Source organism: Cetorhinus maximus, chromosome 34 (assembly GCF_964194155.1).
Source record: "Cetorhinus maximus chromosome 34, sCetMax3.hap1.1, whole genome shotgun sequence".
Classification (NCBI taxonomy): Eukaryota; Metazoa; Chordata; class Chondrichthyes; order Lamniformes; family Cetorhinidae; genus Cetorhinus; species Cetorhinus maximus.
Genome location: NC_135912.1, coordinates 600,325 through 615,674, shown reverse-complemented (window position 1 = coordinate 615,674; position 15,350 = coordinate 600,325). Strand labels below are relative to the sequence as shown.

The 15,350-nt window shown below is 50.1% G+C and overlaps 1 protein-coding gene across 3 annotated transcripts in view; it reads left to right on the top strand.

Annotated features, from left to right (window-relative positions):
• The window catches only part of LOC144671738 (disks large homolog 4), a 308,940-nt gene that overhangs the window by 172,026 nt on the left and 121,564 nt on the right, over positions 1–15,350 (top strand). For all 3 annotated transcript variants that reach the window (XM_078533748.1, XM_078533747.1, XM_078533746.1), the window contains exon 2: positions 8,936–9,100. In XM_078533748.1, coding sequence (XP_078389874.1) covers positions 8,936–9,100 — 165 coding nt within the window. The remainder of the gene's footprint in view (positions 1–8,935; positions 9,101–15,350) is intronic.

Below are 15,350 nucleotides of genomic sequence, written 5' to 3'. Positions count from 1 at the left end.
ACAGGTCTGTCACTGTATAAGACGGGGGTGCAATACTTGTGAGGACTGGTCTGTCGTTGTAAAACATTGGTGTACTATACTGGTGGGGATAGATCTCTTGCTTTATTACACTGGGTTACAGTACTGGTGGAGACAGGTCTGTTGGTGAGGGCAATTCTGTTTCTGTATAACCCTATGGCATTGTTCTGGTGGGGACAAATCTGTTACTGTATAACACTGGGTTTCAGTCCTGGTGGGGACAGGTCTGTTAATTTATAACATTGAGGTAGAGGACTGGTGAGGACCGGTCTGTGTCTGTATAACTGGGGTACTGTACTGGTGGGGACAGGTCTGTCACTATATAAAGCTGGGGTACAGTACTGGTGGGGACAGGTCTGTCACCATATAAAACTGGGGTACAGTACTGGTGCTGATGGACATGTCACTGTATAACACTGGGGTACAGTACTGGTGGGGACAGGTCTGTCATTGTATAATACTGGGGTACACTACTGGTGGGGACAGGTCTGTCACTGTATAATACTGGGGTACGCTACTGGTGGGGACAGGTCTGTCACTGTATAATACTGGGGTACGCTACTGGTGGGGACAGGTCTGTCACTGTATAACACTGGGGTACACTACTGGTGGGGACAGGTCTGTCACTGCGTAATACTAGGGTACAGTACTGGTGGGGACAGGTCTGTGACTGTATAACACTGGGGTACGGTACTGGTGGGAACGGTTCTGTCACTGTATAACACTGGGATACCGTACTGGTGGGGACGAGTCTGTCACTGTATAACACTGGGGTACAGTACTGGTGGGGACGAGTCTGTCACTGTATAACACTGGGGAACAGTACTGGTGGGGACGAGTCTGTCACTGTATAACACTGGGGTACAGTACTTGTGGGAACGGTTCTGTCATTGTATAACACTGGGGTACAGTACTGGTGGGGACGGTTCTGTCAGTGTATAACACTGGGGTACAGTACTGGTGGGAACGGTTCTGTCACTGTATAACACTGGGGTACAGTACTGGTGGGGACGAGTCTGACATTCTTTAACACGGGAGTACAGTACTGGTGTGTTTGGTGTGTCGCTGTAAAGCACTGGGGCACTGCGCTGGTGGGGACAACTGTGTCACTGTTCATCACTGGTGTAGAACACTATCACTGTATAACACTGGGGTTTATTGCTTGTGAGGACTGGCCTTTCGCTTTATTATACTGGGGTACAGTTTAGGTGGGGACGGGTCCGTCACTGTATAACACTGGGGTACAGTACTGGTGCGGTTGGTCGGTCACTGTTTAACACTGGGGTACAGTACTGGTGGGGACAGGTCTGTCACTGTATACCATTGGTGTACAGTACTTGTGGGGATGGGTCTGTTACTGTATAACACTGGGGTAGAGTACTGGTGGGGACAAGCCTGTCATTGTATAACACTGGGGTACAGTACTGGTGGGGACAGGTCAGTAACTGTATAACATTGGGGTACAGTACTGGTGGGGACAGGTCAGCCATTGTAAAACATTGGGGTACAGTACTGGTGGGGACAGGTCTGTCACTGTATAACACTGGTGTACAGTACTCGTGGGGACAGGTCTGTCATTGTATAACACTGGGGTACAGTACTGGTGGGGACAGGTCTGTCACTGTATAATACTGGGGTATGCTACTGGTGGGGACAGGTGTGTCACTGCGTAATACTGGGGTACAGTATTGGTGGGGACAAGTCTGTCACTGTATAACACTGGGGTACAGTACTGATGGGGCCGGTTCTGTCACTGTAAAACCCTGGGGTCCAGTACTGGTGGGGATGGTCGGTCACTGTTTAACACTGGGGTACAGTACTGGTGGGGACATGTCTGTCACTGTATAACACTGGGGTACAGTACTGGTGGGGACGGGTCTGTCACTGTATAACACTGGGGTACAGTACTGGTGGGGACGGGTCTGTCACTGCGTAACACTGGGCTACAGTACTGGTGCGGACAGGTCTGTGACTGTATAACACTGGGGTACGGTACTGGTGGGAACGGTTCTTTCACTGTATAACACTGGGATACCGTACTGGTGGGGACGAGTCTGTCACTGTATAACACTGGGGTACAGTACTGGTGGGGACGAGTCTGTCACTGTATAACACTGGGGAACAGTACTGGTGGGGACAGGTCTGTCACTGTATAACACTGGGGTACAGTACTTGTGGGAACGGTTCTGTCATTGTATAACACTGGGGTACAGTACTGGTGGGGACGGTTCTGTCAGTGTATAACACTGGGGTACAGTACTGGTGGGAACGGTTCTGTCATTGTATAACACTGGGGTACAGTACTGGTGGGGACGAGTCTGACATTCTTTAACACGGGAGTACAGTACTGGTGTGTTTGGTGTGTCGCTGTAAAGCACTGGGGCACTGCGCTGGTGGGGACAACTGTGTCACTGTTCATCACTGGTGTAGAACACTATCACTGTATAACACTGGGGTTTATTGCTTGTGAGGACTGGCCTTTCGCTTTATTATACTGGGGTACAGTTTAGGTGGGGACGGGTCCGTCACTGTATAACACTGGGGTACAGTACTGGTGCGGTTGGTCGGTCACTGTTTAACACTGGGGTACAGTACTGGTGGGGACAGGTCTGTCACTGTATACCATTGGTGTACAGTACTTGTGGGGATGGGTCTGTTACTGTATAACACTGGGGTAGAGTACTGGTGGGGACAAGCCTGTCATTGTATAACACTGGGGTACAGTACTGGTGGGGACAGGTCAGTAACTGTATAACATTGGGGTACAGTACTGGTGGGGACAGGTCAGCCATTGTAAAACATTGGGGTACAGTACTGGTGGGGACAGGTCTGTCATTGTATAATACTGGGGTGCAGTACTGGTGGGGACAGGTCTGTCACTGTATAATACTGGGGTATGCTACTGGTGGGGACAGGTGTGTCACTGCGTAATACTGGGGTACAGTATTGGTGGGGACAAGTCTGTCACTGTATAACACTGGGGTACAGTACTGATGGGGCCGGTTCTGTCACTGTAAAACCCTGGGGTCCAGTACTGGTGGGGATGGTCGGTCACTGTTTAACACTGCGGTTCAGTCCTGGTGGGGATGCTCGGTCACTGTATAACACTGGGTACAGTACTGGTGGGGACATGTCTGTCGCTGTATAACACTGAGGCACAGCACTGGTGGGGACATGTCTGTCACTGTATAACACTGGGGTACAGTACTGGTGGGGACGGGTCTGTCACTGTATAACACTGGGGTACAGTACTGGTGGGGACGGGTCTGTCACTGCATAACACTGGGCTACAGTACTGGTGCGGACAGGTCTGTGACTGTATAACACTGGGGTACAGTGCTGGTGGGGTTAGGTCTGTCACTGTATAACACTGGGGTACAGTGCTGGTGGGGTTACGTCTGTCACTGTATATCACTGGGGTACAGTACTGGTGGGGACAGGTCTGTCACTGTATAACACTTGGGTACAATACCGGTGGGGACGGGTCTGTCACTGTATAACACTGGGGTACAGTGCTGGTGGGGTTAGGTCTGTCACTGTATAACACTTGGGTACAATACTGGTGGGGATGGGTCTGTCACTGTATAACACTGGGGTACAGTACTGGTGTGGACAGGTCTGTTACTGTATAACACTGGGGTACAGTACTGCTGGGGACGGTTCTGTCACTGTATAACACTGGGGTACAGTACTGGTGTGGACAAGTCTGTCACTGTATAACACTGGGGTACAGTACTGGTGGGGACTGGTCTGTCACTGTATAACCCTGGGGTTGAGTAGTGTTGGGGACAGATTTGTCACTGTATAACACTGGGACACAGTATTGGTGCGGACTGATCTGTCACTGTTTTACCCTGGGGTTGAATTCTGATAGGGTGGGGTCTGTCACTGTATAGCACTGCGGTTCAGTCCTGGTGGGGATGCTCGGTCACTGTATAACACTGGGTACAGTACTGGTGGGGACGGCTCTGTCGCTGTATAACACTGAGGCACAGTACTGGTGGGGATGGGTCTGTCGCTGTATAACACTAGGGGACAGTAATAGTGGGGTCAGGTTTATCACTGTATAACACTGGGGTACAGTACTGGTGGGGACGGGTCTGTCACTGTATAACACGGGTACAGTACTGGTGGGAACAGGTCTGTCACTGTATAGTGACAGGGGAGCAATACTTGTGAGGACTGGTCTGTCGCTGTAAAACACTGGTGTACTGTACTGGTGGGGACAGATCTGTTGCTGTATTACACTGGGTTACAGTAGTGTTGGGGACAGGTCTGTCATTGTGTAACACTGGGGTTCAGTCCTGGTGGGGACAGGTCTGTCACTGTATAACACTGGGATACAGTGCAGGTGTGGACAGTTCTGTCAGTGTATAACACTGGGGTACAGTACTGGTGGGGACAAATGTGTCACTGTACATCACTGGTGTAGTTTACTGGTGGGGACAGGCCTATCACTGTATAAGACGGGGGTGCAATACTTGTGAGGACTGGTCTGTCGTTGTAAAACATTGGTGTACTGTACTGGTGGGGATAGATCTCTTGCTGTATTACACTGGGTTACAGTGCTGGTGGGGACAGGTCTGTTGGTGGGGGCAATTCTGTTTCGGTATAACCCTATGGCATTGTTCTGGTGGGGACAAATCTGTTACTGTATAACACTGGGGTTCAGTCCTGGTGGGGACAGGTCTGTTAGTTTATAACATTGGGGTACAGGACTGGTGGGCACAGGTTTGTGTCTGTATAACTGGGGTACTGTACTGGTGGGGACAGGTCTGTCACTATATAAAGCTGGGGTACAGTACTTATGGGGACAGGTCTGTCACCATATAAAACTGGGGTACAGTACTGGTGCTGATGGACGTGTCACTGTATAACACTGGGCTACAGTACTGGTGGGGACGGGTCTGTCAATGTGTAACACTGGGATACATTACTGGTGCGGACAGGTCTGTCACTGTATGACACTGGGGTACAGTACTGGTGGGGACGGGTCTGTCACTGTGTAACACTGGGATACATTACTGGTGCGGACAGGTCTGTCACTGTATAACACTGGGCTACAGTACTGGTCGCGACGGTTCTGTCACTGTATAACTCTGGGGTACGGTACCGGTGGGGACGGGTCGGTCACTGTGTAACACTGGGGTACAGTACTGGTGGGGATGGGTCAGTCACTGCATAACACTGGGGTACAGTGCTGGCGGGGTGGGTCTGTCACTGTATAACACTGGGGTACAGTTCTGGTGGGGACGGGTCTGTCACTGTATAACACTGGGTTACAGTACTGGTGGGGACGGTTCTGTCACTGTATAACACTGAGGCACAGTACTGGTGGGGACAGGTCTGTCACTCTATAACACTGGGGTACAATACTGGTGGAAACAGGTCTGTAACTGTATAGACCTGGGATACAGTACTGGTGGGACAGGCCTGTCACTTTCTAACATGGGTACAGTACTGGTGGGGACAGATCTGTCAATGTATAACACTGGGGTTCAGTGCTGGTGGGGACAGACCTGTCACTGTATAACACTGGGGTACAGTACTGGTGGAAACAGGTCTGTCACTGTTTAACACTGGGGTGCAATACTGGTGGGGACAAATGTGTCACTGTACATCACTGGTGTAGTTTACTGGTTGGGTGAGGCCTATCACTGTATAAGACTGGGGTGCAATACTTGTGAGGACTGGTCTGTTGTTCTAAAACATTGGTGTACTGTACTGGTGGGGACAGATCTGTTGCTGTATCACACTGGGTTACAGTACTGTTGGGGACAGGTCTGTCATTGTGTAACACTGGGGTTCAGTCCTGGTGGGGACAGGTCTGTCAATGTATAACACTGGGATACAGTGCAGGTGTGGACAGTTCTGTCAGTGTATAACACTGGGGTACAGTACTGGTGGGGACGGATGTGTCACTGTATAACACTGGGGTACTGTACTGGTGGGGACAGGCCTGTCACTGTATAACACTGGGGTGCAGGTCTGTGTCTGTATAACAGTGGGGTACAGTACTGGTGGTGACGGATGTGTCTCTGTATAGCTCTGGGCTGAAGTGCTGATGGGGACAGTCCCGACACTGTATAGTACTTGGGCACAGTCCTGGTGGGGTTACATCTGTCACTGTATAACCCTTAGGTGCAGTAGTGATGTAGACGGGTCTTTCACTGTGTAACACGGGTACAGTAAGGGTGGAGACAATTCTGCCACTGTATAACACTGGGGTACAGTACTAGTGGGGACGAGTCTGTCACTGTATAACACTGGGGTACAGTGCTGGTGGGGTCAGGTCTGTCACTGTATAACACTGGGGTACAGTGCTGGTGGGGAATTGGTCTGTCACTGTATAACACTGGGGTACAGTACTGGTCGGGACAGGCCTGTCACTGTATAACACTGGGGTACAGTACCGGTGGGGACGGGTCTGTCACTGTATAACACTGGGGTACAGTACTGGTGGGAACGGTTCTGACACTGTATAACACTGGAGTACAGTACTGGTGGGGACAGGTCGGACAGTTTATAAAACTGGGGTACAGTACTGGTGGGGACGAGTCTGTCATTCCTTAACACGGGAGTACAGTACCGGTGCGGTTGGTGTGTCGCTGTATAACACTGGGGCACAATACTGTTGGGGACAAATGTGTCACTGTTCATCACTGGTGTAGAATACTGGTGGGGACAGGCCTATCACTGTATAACACTGGGGTTTATTACTTGTCAGGACTGGCCAGTCGGTTTATAACACTGGTGTACTGTACTGGTGGCGACAGATCTGACGCTTTATTGCACTGGTTACAGTACTGGTGGGGAAAGGTCTGTAACTGTATAACACTGGGGTACAGTATTGGTGGGGATGGGTCTGTCACTGTATAACACTGGGGTACAGTACCGGTGGGGACAGGTCTGTGTCTGTATAAATGGGGTAAAGTACAGGTGGGGACAGGTCTGTGTCTGTATCAATGGGGTACAGTACTGGTGCTGATGGATGTGTCACTGTATAACACTGGGGTACGGGTACTGGTGGGGACCGGCCTGTCACTATATATCGCTGGGTTACAGTTCTGGTGGGGATGGTTCTGTCACTGTATAACACTGGGGTACAGTACTGGTGGGGACAGGTCTGTCACTATATAACACTGGGGTACAATACTGGTGGGGTCTGGTCTGTCACTGTATAACACTGGGGTACAGTGCTGGTGGGGACGGGTCTGTCACTGTATAACACTGGCGCACAGTACTGGTGGGGACGTGACTGTCACTGTGTAACACTGGGGTACAGTACTGGTGGGGACCGGTCTGTCACTGTATAGCACTGGGGTACAGTAGAGGTGGGGACAGGTCTGTGTCTGTATAAAAGGGGTACTGGTGGGGTCAGGTCTATCACTGTATAACACTGGGGTACAGTACTGGTGGGGATGGGTCTGTCACTGTATAACATTGGGGTACTGTTCTGGTGGGGACTGGTCTGTGTCTGTATATAGCTGTGGGCTGCAGTGCTGGTGGAGACAGTCCCGACACTGTATAGTACTTGGGCACAGTCCTGTTAGGGTTACATCTGTCACTGTATAACGCTTAGGTGCAGTAGTGATGCAGACGGGTCTTTCACTGTGTAACACGGGTACAATAAGCGTGGAGACAATTCTGTCATTGTATAACACTGCGATACAGTACTGGTGGGGACAATTCTGTCACTGTATAACACTGGGGTACAGTACTGGTGGGGACGGGTGTTTCACTGTATAACAGTGGGATACAGTACTGGTGGGGACGGTTCTGTCACTGTATAACACTGGGGCACAGTACTGGTGGGGACAGCCCTGTCACTGTATAACATAGGGGTATAGTACTGGTGGGGACAGGTCTGTCACTGTATAACACTGGGTTACAGTACAGGTCGGGACAGGTCTATCACTGTATAAAACTGGGGTACAGTACTGGTGGGGACGGGTCTGTCACTGTATAAAACTGGGGTACAATACTGTTGGGGACAGGTCTGTCACCGTATAACACTGGGGTACAGTACTGGTGGGGATAGGTTTGTTACTGTATAATACTGGGGTATAATACTGGTGGGGACAGGTCTGTCACTGTATAACACTGGGGTACAGTACTGGTGGGGACAGGTCTGTCACTGTATAACACTGGGGTACAGTGCTGGTGGGGACAGGTCTGTTACTGCATAACACTGCGGTACAGTACTGGTGGGGACAGGTATGTCAGTGTATAACACTGGGGTACAGTACTGGTGGGTCAAGTCTGTCACTGTATTACACTAGGTCCCAGTACTGGTGTTGACAGGTCTGTCGCTGTATAACACTAGGTCCCAGTCCTGGTGGGGACGGGTCTGTCACTGTATAACACTGGGGTACAGTACTGGTGGGGAGGGGTCTGTCACTGTATAATACTGCGGTACAGTACTGGTGGGGACAGGTCTGTCACTGTATAACACTGGGGTACAGTACTGGTGGGGACAGGTCTGTCACTGTATAACACTGGGGTACAGTACTGGTGGGGAGGGGTCTGTCACTGTATAATACTGGGCTACAGTATTGGTGGGGACAGGTCTGTCACTGTGTAACACTGGGGTACAGTACTGGTGGGGACAGGTCTGTCACTGTATAACACTGGGGTACAGTACTGGTGGGGACAGGTCTGTCACTGTATAACACTGGAGTACAGTACTGGTGGGGACAGGTCTGTCACTGTATAACACTGGGGTACAGTACTGGTGGGGACAGGTCTGTCACTGTATAATACTGGGCTACAGTACTGGTGGGGACAGACCTGCATAACACTGGATCACCTCACAGTAATTGCACTTGGTTTTGAGTGGAATGTTTGTCCTTATTCTGAATTTGTATGTCTGGCCGTAGCTGCAGCTTTTGACCTTTTCTTCCTGTTCTGTTTCCAGAAATATCGTTACCAAGATGAAGATACTCCGCCCTTGGAACACAGTCCAGCGCACTTACCCAATCAGATGAAGGGACCGGAACTTGTTCACGTTTCAGAGAAGAATCTCTCTCAAATTGAGAATGTCCATGGTTACGTTTCACACTCACACATCTCGCCGATGAAGGTATGACCCGCGCTCCGGCTAAAAGGAATTGATGGTGACTTTCCTGTGTTCGCAGCCCCGACTGCTCCTGTTGGCCCTTTCTGTCCTCCCTACATAACCGTGCTTTCCTGTCCTGGAGCTCGGAGCCCTTTCTCCTGAGCGTGACCGTTAACCTCTTACCAAATTCCCAACTTTATCCCTTTCTCTCCTTTCTCCTTTCAAACCTCACCTCCCCAGTGTCCCCTGCTCCCAGTGCCTCTCCTTCCCACCCTCCCCCTTTGGAACACTCTGACCTGTCCTGAGGCTCCATTCTAAAATTGAGCCAAGGCGATGAGGCTGGGCAGCCTCTAACGCCATTGAGTTACCTCCCCTCAGCCGTGGGCTCCCCTCGCCCAATTTCCACACACTGGCATTGACTGGACAGTGATAGAGCCTTGGCACTGCTGACCGGTAGCTCACTGCTTAGCCCAAGGTCCAGCAGCAATGTGCTCGGTGTGAGCTGCGCCCTGAGCAATGCACTGGGAATAAAACTGGTGCTTACCCCGGTGACCAGAGCTCATCCTGCACTGAGTCATTGAAAAACCAAAAACAGGTCCCCCATTCCCCCCAAGTTCACCCCTCACATCGGTTTGTTTGTGAGTCACGTGTCGCAAAGCATCTCAAGTTAGGTATTATTTCAGTGTTGTGTTAAACTACTTCAGGCGCTAGGCTTAAACGTCCAAGGTCACTTGTTGCTGTGTTGTGTGTCTGTGTTCTGGGTGTATTTGTTTGTGATGTTGTGCAATCATTGAAGTTTTAGAAACATCCTTGTTTGATTTAGTTGGCCTTGTGCAGATGCTGAGCGGTGATTGATTTTATCCCGCCTGTACCCTCTGCTCTGATCTCAGCATCTGCCCCCCACCCCCTACAATCCCCACAAACCTGATCTCACCTTCCAAATGCTCAGTCAGCAATTCCCCTCCTGTTTATTAAATTGGATATTCCTGCTTTTCTGTTGATTTTAGCATCAAAGGCTTTTGATGTGTTTTAATCGGCAGCAAAGCTCAGGATTCAACTCTGATCCCTGTCCCATTTACCCTTCCCGACCTCCAACCCCAACCTCACCCCCAACCCAAACCTCACCCCCAACCCCAGCCTCATCCCTAACCCCGACCTCACTCCTAACACCAACCCACTCACCCCAAACCCCAACCTCACCCCTAACTCTGACCTCACCCCTAACCTCGACCTCACCCCTAACCTCAACCTCACCCCTCACACTGACCTCACCTCCAACCCCGACCTCACCCCCAACCCCAGCCTCACCCCTAACCCTGAACTCACCCCTAACCCCGACCTCACTCCTAACCCCAACCCATTCACCCCAACCCAAACCTCACCCCCAACCCTAGCCTCACCCCTAACCCTGTACTCACCCCCAACCCCAGCCTCACCCCTAACCCTGTACTCACCCCCAACCCCGACCTCAACCCTAACCCTGTACTCACCCCTAACCCCGACCTCACTCTTAACCCCAACCCATTCACCCCAACCTCGCACCTCACCTTGACCTCATGCTGAACCCCGACCTCACGAGAGACAAGCCGGTGTGTCGCCATGGCAATTGTGTGCTGCGGCTGAGACCATTTGGGTTAACAGGCTTGTGGTCCTGGTCAGTGTATCCAGCAGATGTTTAACCCTCAGGCCTGTGTGAGCTGTTGGGGGGGCAGGTGCAGAGTTTGGTATCTCCTCAGGTAGCAATGGAAGAGCTCAATTCAGTGGGTGCTGGGTGGGAGGCGTTTTGGCTGGGCAGATTCAGCAGACTCGAGAGGTTATGTTTCAATGTGGAGTTCTGGCACCACACTGTGGAATGCAAGTGCATTGCAGGCATTCCAGCCACCAACTGCAAACACTGTATTATATATATTCAGTCTGGAATTCCTCCTGTCTTCAGGAGGAGATGATTCACGTTCAGATGAACTTCCTGCTATACCTGTCCTGGGAGTGTTTGTTGGGGACAGTGTAGGGGGAGCTTTACTCGGTATCTAACCACGTGCTGTACCTGTCCTGGGAGTGTTTGATGGGGACAGCGTAGAGGGAGCTTTACTCTGTATCTAACCCCGTGCTGTATATGTCCTGGGAGTGTTTGATGGGGACAGTGTAGAGGGAGCTTTACTCTGTATCTAACTCCGTGCTGTACCTGTCCTGGGAGGGTTTGATGGGGACGGTGTAGAGGGAGCTTTACTCTGTATCTAACCCCGTGCTGTACCTGTCCTGGGAGTGTTTGATCGGAACGGTGTAGAGGGAGCTTTACTCTGTATCTAACCCCGTGCTGTACCTGTCCTGGGAGTGTTTGATGGGGACAGTGTAGAGGGAGCTTTACTCTGTATCTAACCCCGTGCTGGACCTGTCCTGAGAGTGTTTGATTGGGACAGTGTAGAGGGAGGTTTACTCTGTATCTAACCCCGTGCTGTACTTGTCCTGGGAGTGTTTGATGGGGACAGTGTAGAGGGAGCTTTACTCTGTATCTAACCCCGTGCTGTACCTGTCCTGGGAGTGTTTGATGGGGACGGTGTAAAGGGAGCTTTACTCTGTATCTAACCCCGTGCTGTACCTCTCCTGGGAGTGTTTGAACGGGACGGTGTAAAGGGAGCTTTACTCTGTATCCAACCCCGTGCTGTACCTGTCCTGGGAGTGTTTGATGGGGACAGTGTAGAGGGAGCTTTACTCTGTATCTAACCCCGTGCTGTACCTGTCCTGGGAGTGTTTGATGGGGACAGTTTAGAGGGAGATTTAGTCTGTATATAACCCCGTGCTGTACCTGTCCTGGGAGTGTTTAATGGGGACAGTGTAGAGGAAGCTGTACTCTGTATCTAACCCTGTGCTGTACCTGTCCTGGGAGTGTTTGATGGGGACGGTGTAGAGGGAGCTTTACTCTGTATCTAACCCCGTGCTGTACCTCTCCTGGGAGTGTTTGAATGGGACGGTGTAAAGGGAGCTTTACTCTGTATCTAACCCCGTGCTGTACCTGTCCTGGGAGTGTTTCATGGGGACAGTGAAGAGGGAGCTTTACTCTGTATCTAACCCCGTGCTGTACCTGTCCTGGGAGTGTTTGATGGGGACAGTGTAGAGGGAGCTTTACTCTGTATCTAACCCCGTGCTGTACCTGTCCTGGGAGTGTTTGATGGGGACAGTGTAGGGGGTGTTTTACTCTGTATCTAACCCCGTGCTGTACCTGTCCTGGGAGTGTTTGATGGGGACAGTATAGAGGGAGCTTTACTCTGTGTCTAACCCCGTGCTGTACCTGTCCTGGGAGTGTTTGATGGGGACAGTGTAGAGGGAGCTTTACTCTGTATCTCACCCCGTGCTGTACCTGTCTTGGGAGTGTTTGATGGGGACAGTGTAGAGGGAGCTTTACTCTGTATCTAACCCTGTGCTGTACGTGTCCTGGGAGTGTTTGATGGGGACAGTTTAGAGGGAGATTTATTCTGTATATAACCCCGTGCTGTACCTGTCCTGGGAGTGTTTGATGGGGACAGTGTAGAGGAAGCTGTACTCTGTATCTAACCCCGTGCTGTACCTGTCCTGGGAGTGTTTGATGGGGACAGTGTAGAGGGAGCTTTACTCTGTATCTAACCCCGTGCTGTACCTGTCCTGGGAGTGTTTGATGGGGACAGTGTAGAGGGAGCTTTACTCTGTATCTAACCCCGTGCTGTACCGGTCCTGGGAGTGTTTGATGGGGACAGTTTAGAGGAAGCTCTACTCTGTATCTAACCCCGTGCTGTACCTGTCCTGGGAATGTTTGATGGAGACAGTGTAGAGGGAGCTTTACTCTGTATCTAACCCCGTGCTGTACCTGTCCTGGGAGTGTTTGATGGGGACAGTGAAGAGGGAGCTTTTCTCTGTATCTAACCCCGTGCTGTGCCTGTCCTGGGAGTGTTTGATGGGGACAGTGTAGAGGGAGCTTTACTCTGTATCTAACCCCATGCTGTCCCTGTCCTGGGAGTGTTTGGTGGTGATAGTGTAGAGGGAGCTTTACTCTCTATCTAATCCCGTGATGTACCTGTCCTGGGAGTGTTTGATGGGGACAGTGTAGAGGCAGCTTTACTCTCTATCTAACCCCGTGCTGTAACTGCCCTGGGAGTGTTTGATGGGGCCAGTGTAGAGGGAGCTTTACTCTATATCTAACCCCGTGCTGTACCTGTCCTGGGAGTTTTTGATGGGGCCTGTGTAGAGGGAGCTTTATTCTATATCTAACCCCGTGCTGTACCTGTCCTGGAAGTGTTTGGTGGAGACAGTGTTGACGGAGCTTTACTCTGTATCTAACCCCGTGCTGTACCTGTCCTGGAACTACCTGTCACTGAGTTGGAAGTTATTATATGTTCTGTGATTCAAAACCCTCAGCTTCACGTGTACTCCGCATATTGCCAGAAAGTTTGATGTCTTTCTTGTGATTTGCCAATTTTTGTTCACTTCTGTCTGTCAAAATACAGAAAAACTAGCTGTTTCGTAACGTGGTCTGAGAATGTGCGTCCTGTAAATACTGATGTGGAAATGAATTCTCACACAGCCCCTTTCCCACCTGTTCTCCTCTTCTTTTCTGAATGCGTGAATGCTGCTTAATCTCCACTAACTCATCCAGGTGCCCTGTCCTTACGTTAGAAATAGGGGCAGGAGGAGGCCACTCAGCCCATCGAGCCTGATGCGCCATTCAATAAGATTGAGGCTGTGCTTCTACCTCAACTCCACTTTCCTGCCCGTCCCCCCACATTCGATTCCTTTCGAGTTCAAAAAGTTCTCTATGCCTGTCCCAATATACTCAACGACTGAGCACCTACAGCTCTTTGGGGTAGAGAACTCCAAAGATTCACAACCCTCCACATCCCAGTCTTACACGGTTGACCCCTTATCCAGAGACTGTGACCCTGTGTCCCAGACTCTCCACCCAGGGGGAGTAGCCTCTCGGCTTTGGGTAAATAGATTAATAGGTATCGTGGTAAGTAAACAGGGTGAAACATTTAAAGAAACAATTCAAACGCCCAACAAAAATATGTATTCCAGTGAAGAATGAAAACTCAGCAAGAAAGACCCACCCGTGGCTCACTCAGGAAGTTAAGGATAGTATTAGAGTAAAAGAAGAAGCTCACAATGCTTCAGAAACAGTTGTAAGCCTGAGGACTGGGGGTGTTTTAGAACCCAGCAGAGGGTCACCAGAAAGTCGACAAACAGGGAAAAAATAGAATCTGAGGGTAAGCTAGCCCGAAATATAAAAACGGATTGTAAGAGCTTTTATAAATATGTAAAAAAGGAAGAGAGTAGCTAAAGTTAACGTTGACCCCTTAGAATCAGAGACAGGAGAAATTAACGTGGGGAAATGATAAATGGCAGAGGTGTTGAATAAGCATTTTGTGTCCGGGTTCCATACCAGAAATAGACGGTAACCTAGGAGCCGAAAAGAGTGAGGAAATTAGGGAAATTAGCATCAGCAGAGATAAAATATTAGAGAAACCTATGGGACTAAAATTGAATAAATTCTGGGGACCGGAAGCCCTACACCCTAGGGTTGTAAAAGAGATTGCTGCAGAGATAGTGGATAGGCTGGCTGCTATTTCCCAAAATTCCTTAGATTCTGGAACGGCCCGACTAGACTGGAAATTGGCAAATGTTACTCCGCTTTTCAAGAAAGGAGGGAGAGAGAACGCAGTGAACTACAGGCCAGTTAGTCGCACATCAGTTGTTGGGAAAATGCTGGAATGTATTATTCAGGAAGTCTTAACAATGCACTTAGAAAAGCGTGGCCTGGTTAGAACAAGTCAACATAGTTTTCGCAAAGGGAAATCCTGTTTATTAGAGTTTTTTGAGGATGTAACTAGTAGGGTAGGTAAAGGGGAATCAGTAGATGTAGTTTACCTGGATTTCCAAAAGGCATTCGATAAGGTGCCACACAAAAGGTTAATAGGCAAGATAGGAGCTCATGGAGTTGGGGGTAATATATTAACATGGATAGAGGATGGGTTAAAGGACAGGAAGCAGAGACTGGGCATAAACAGGGCTTTTTCACGTTGACAGACAGTGAATAGTGGAGTGCCGCAAGGATCAGTGCTGGGTCCTCAGCTATTTACAATCGATATTAATGACTTAGATGAAGAGACCGAGAGTAATGTATCTAAGTTTGCTGATGATACCAAGCTGGGTGGGAAGGTAATCTGTGGGGAGGACACAGAGAGGCTGCAAAGAGATAGACACAGGTTAGGTGAGTGGGCGACAAGATGGCAGATGGAGTATAACATGG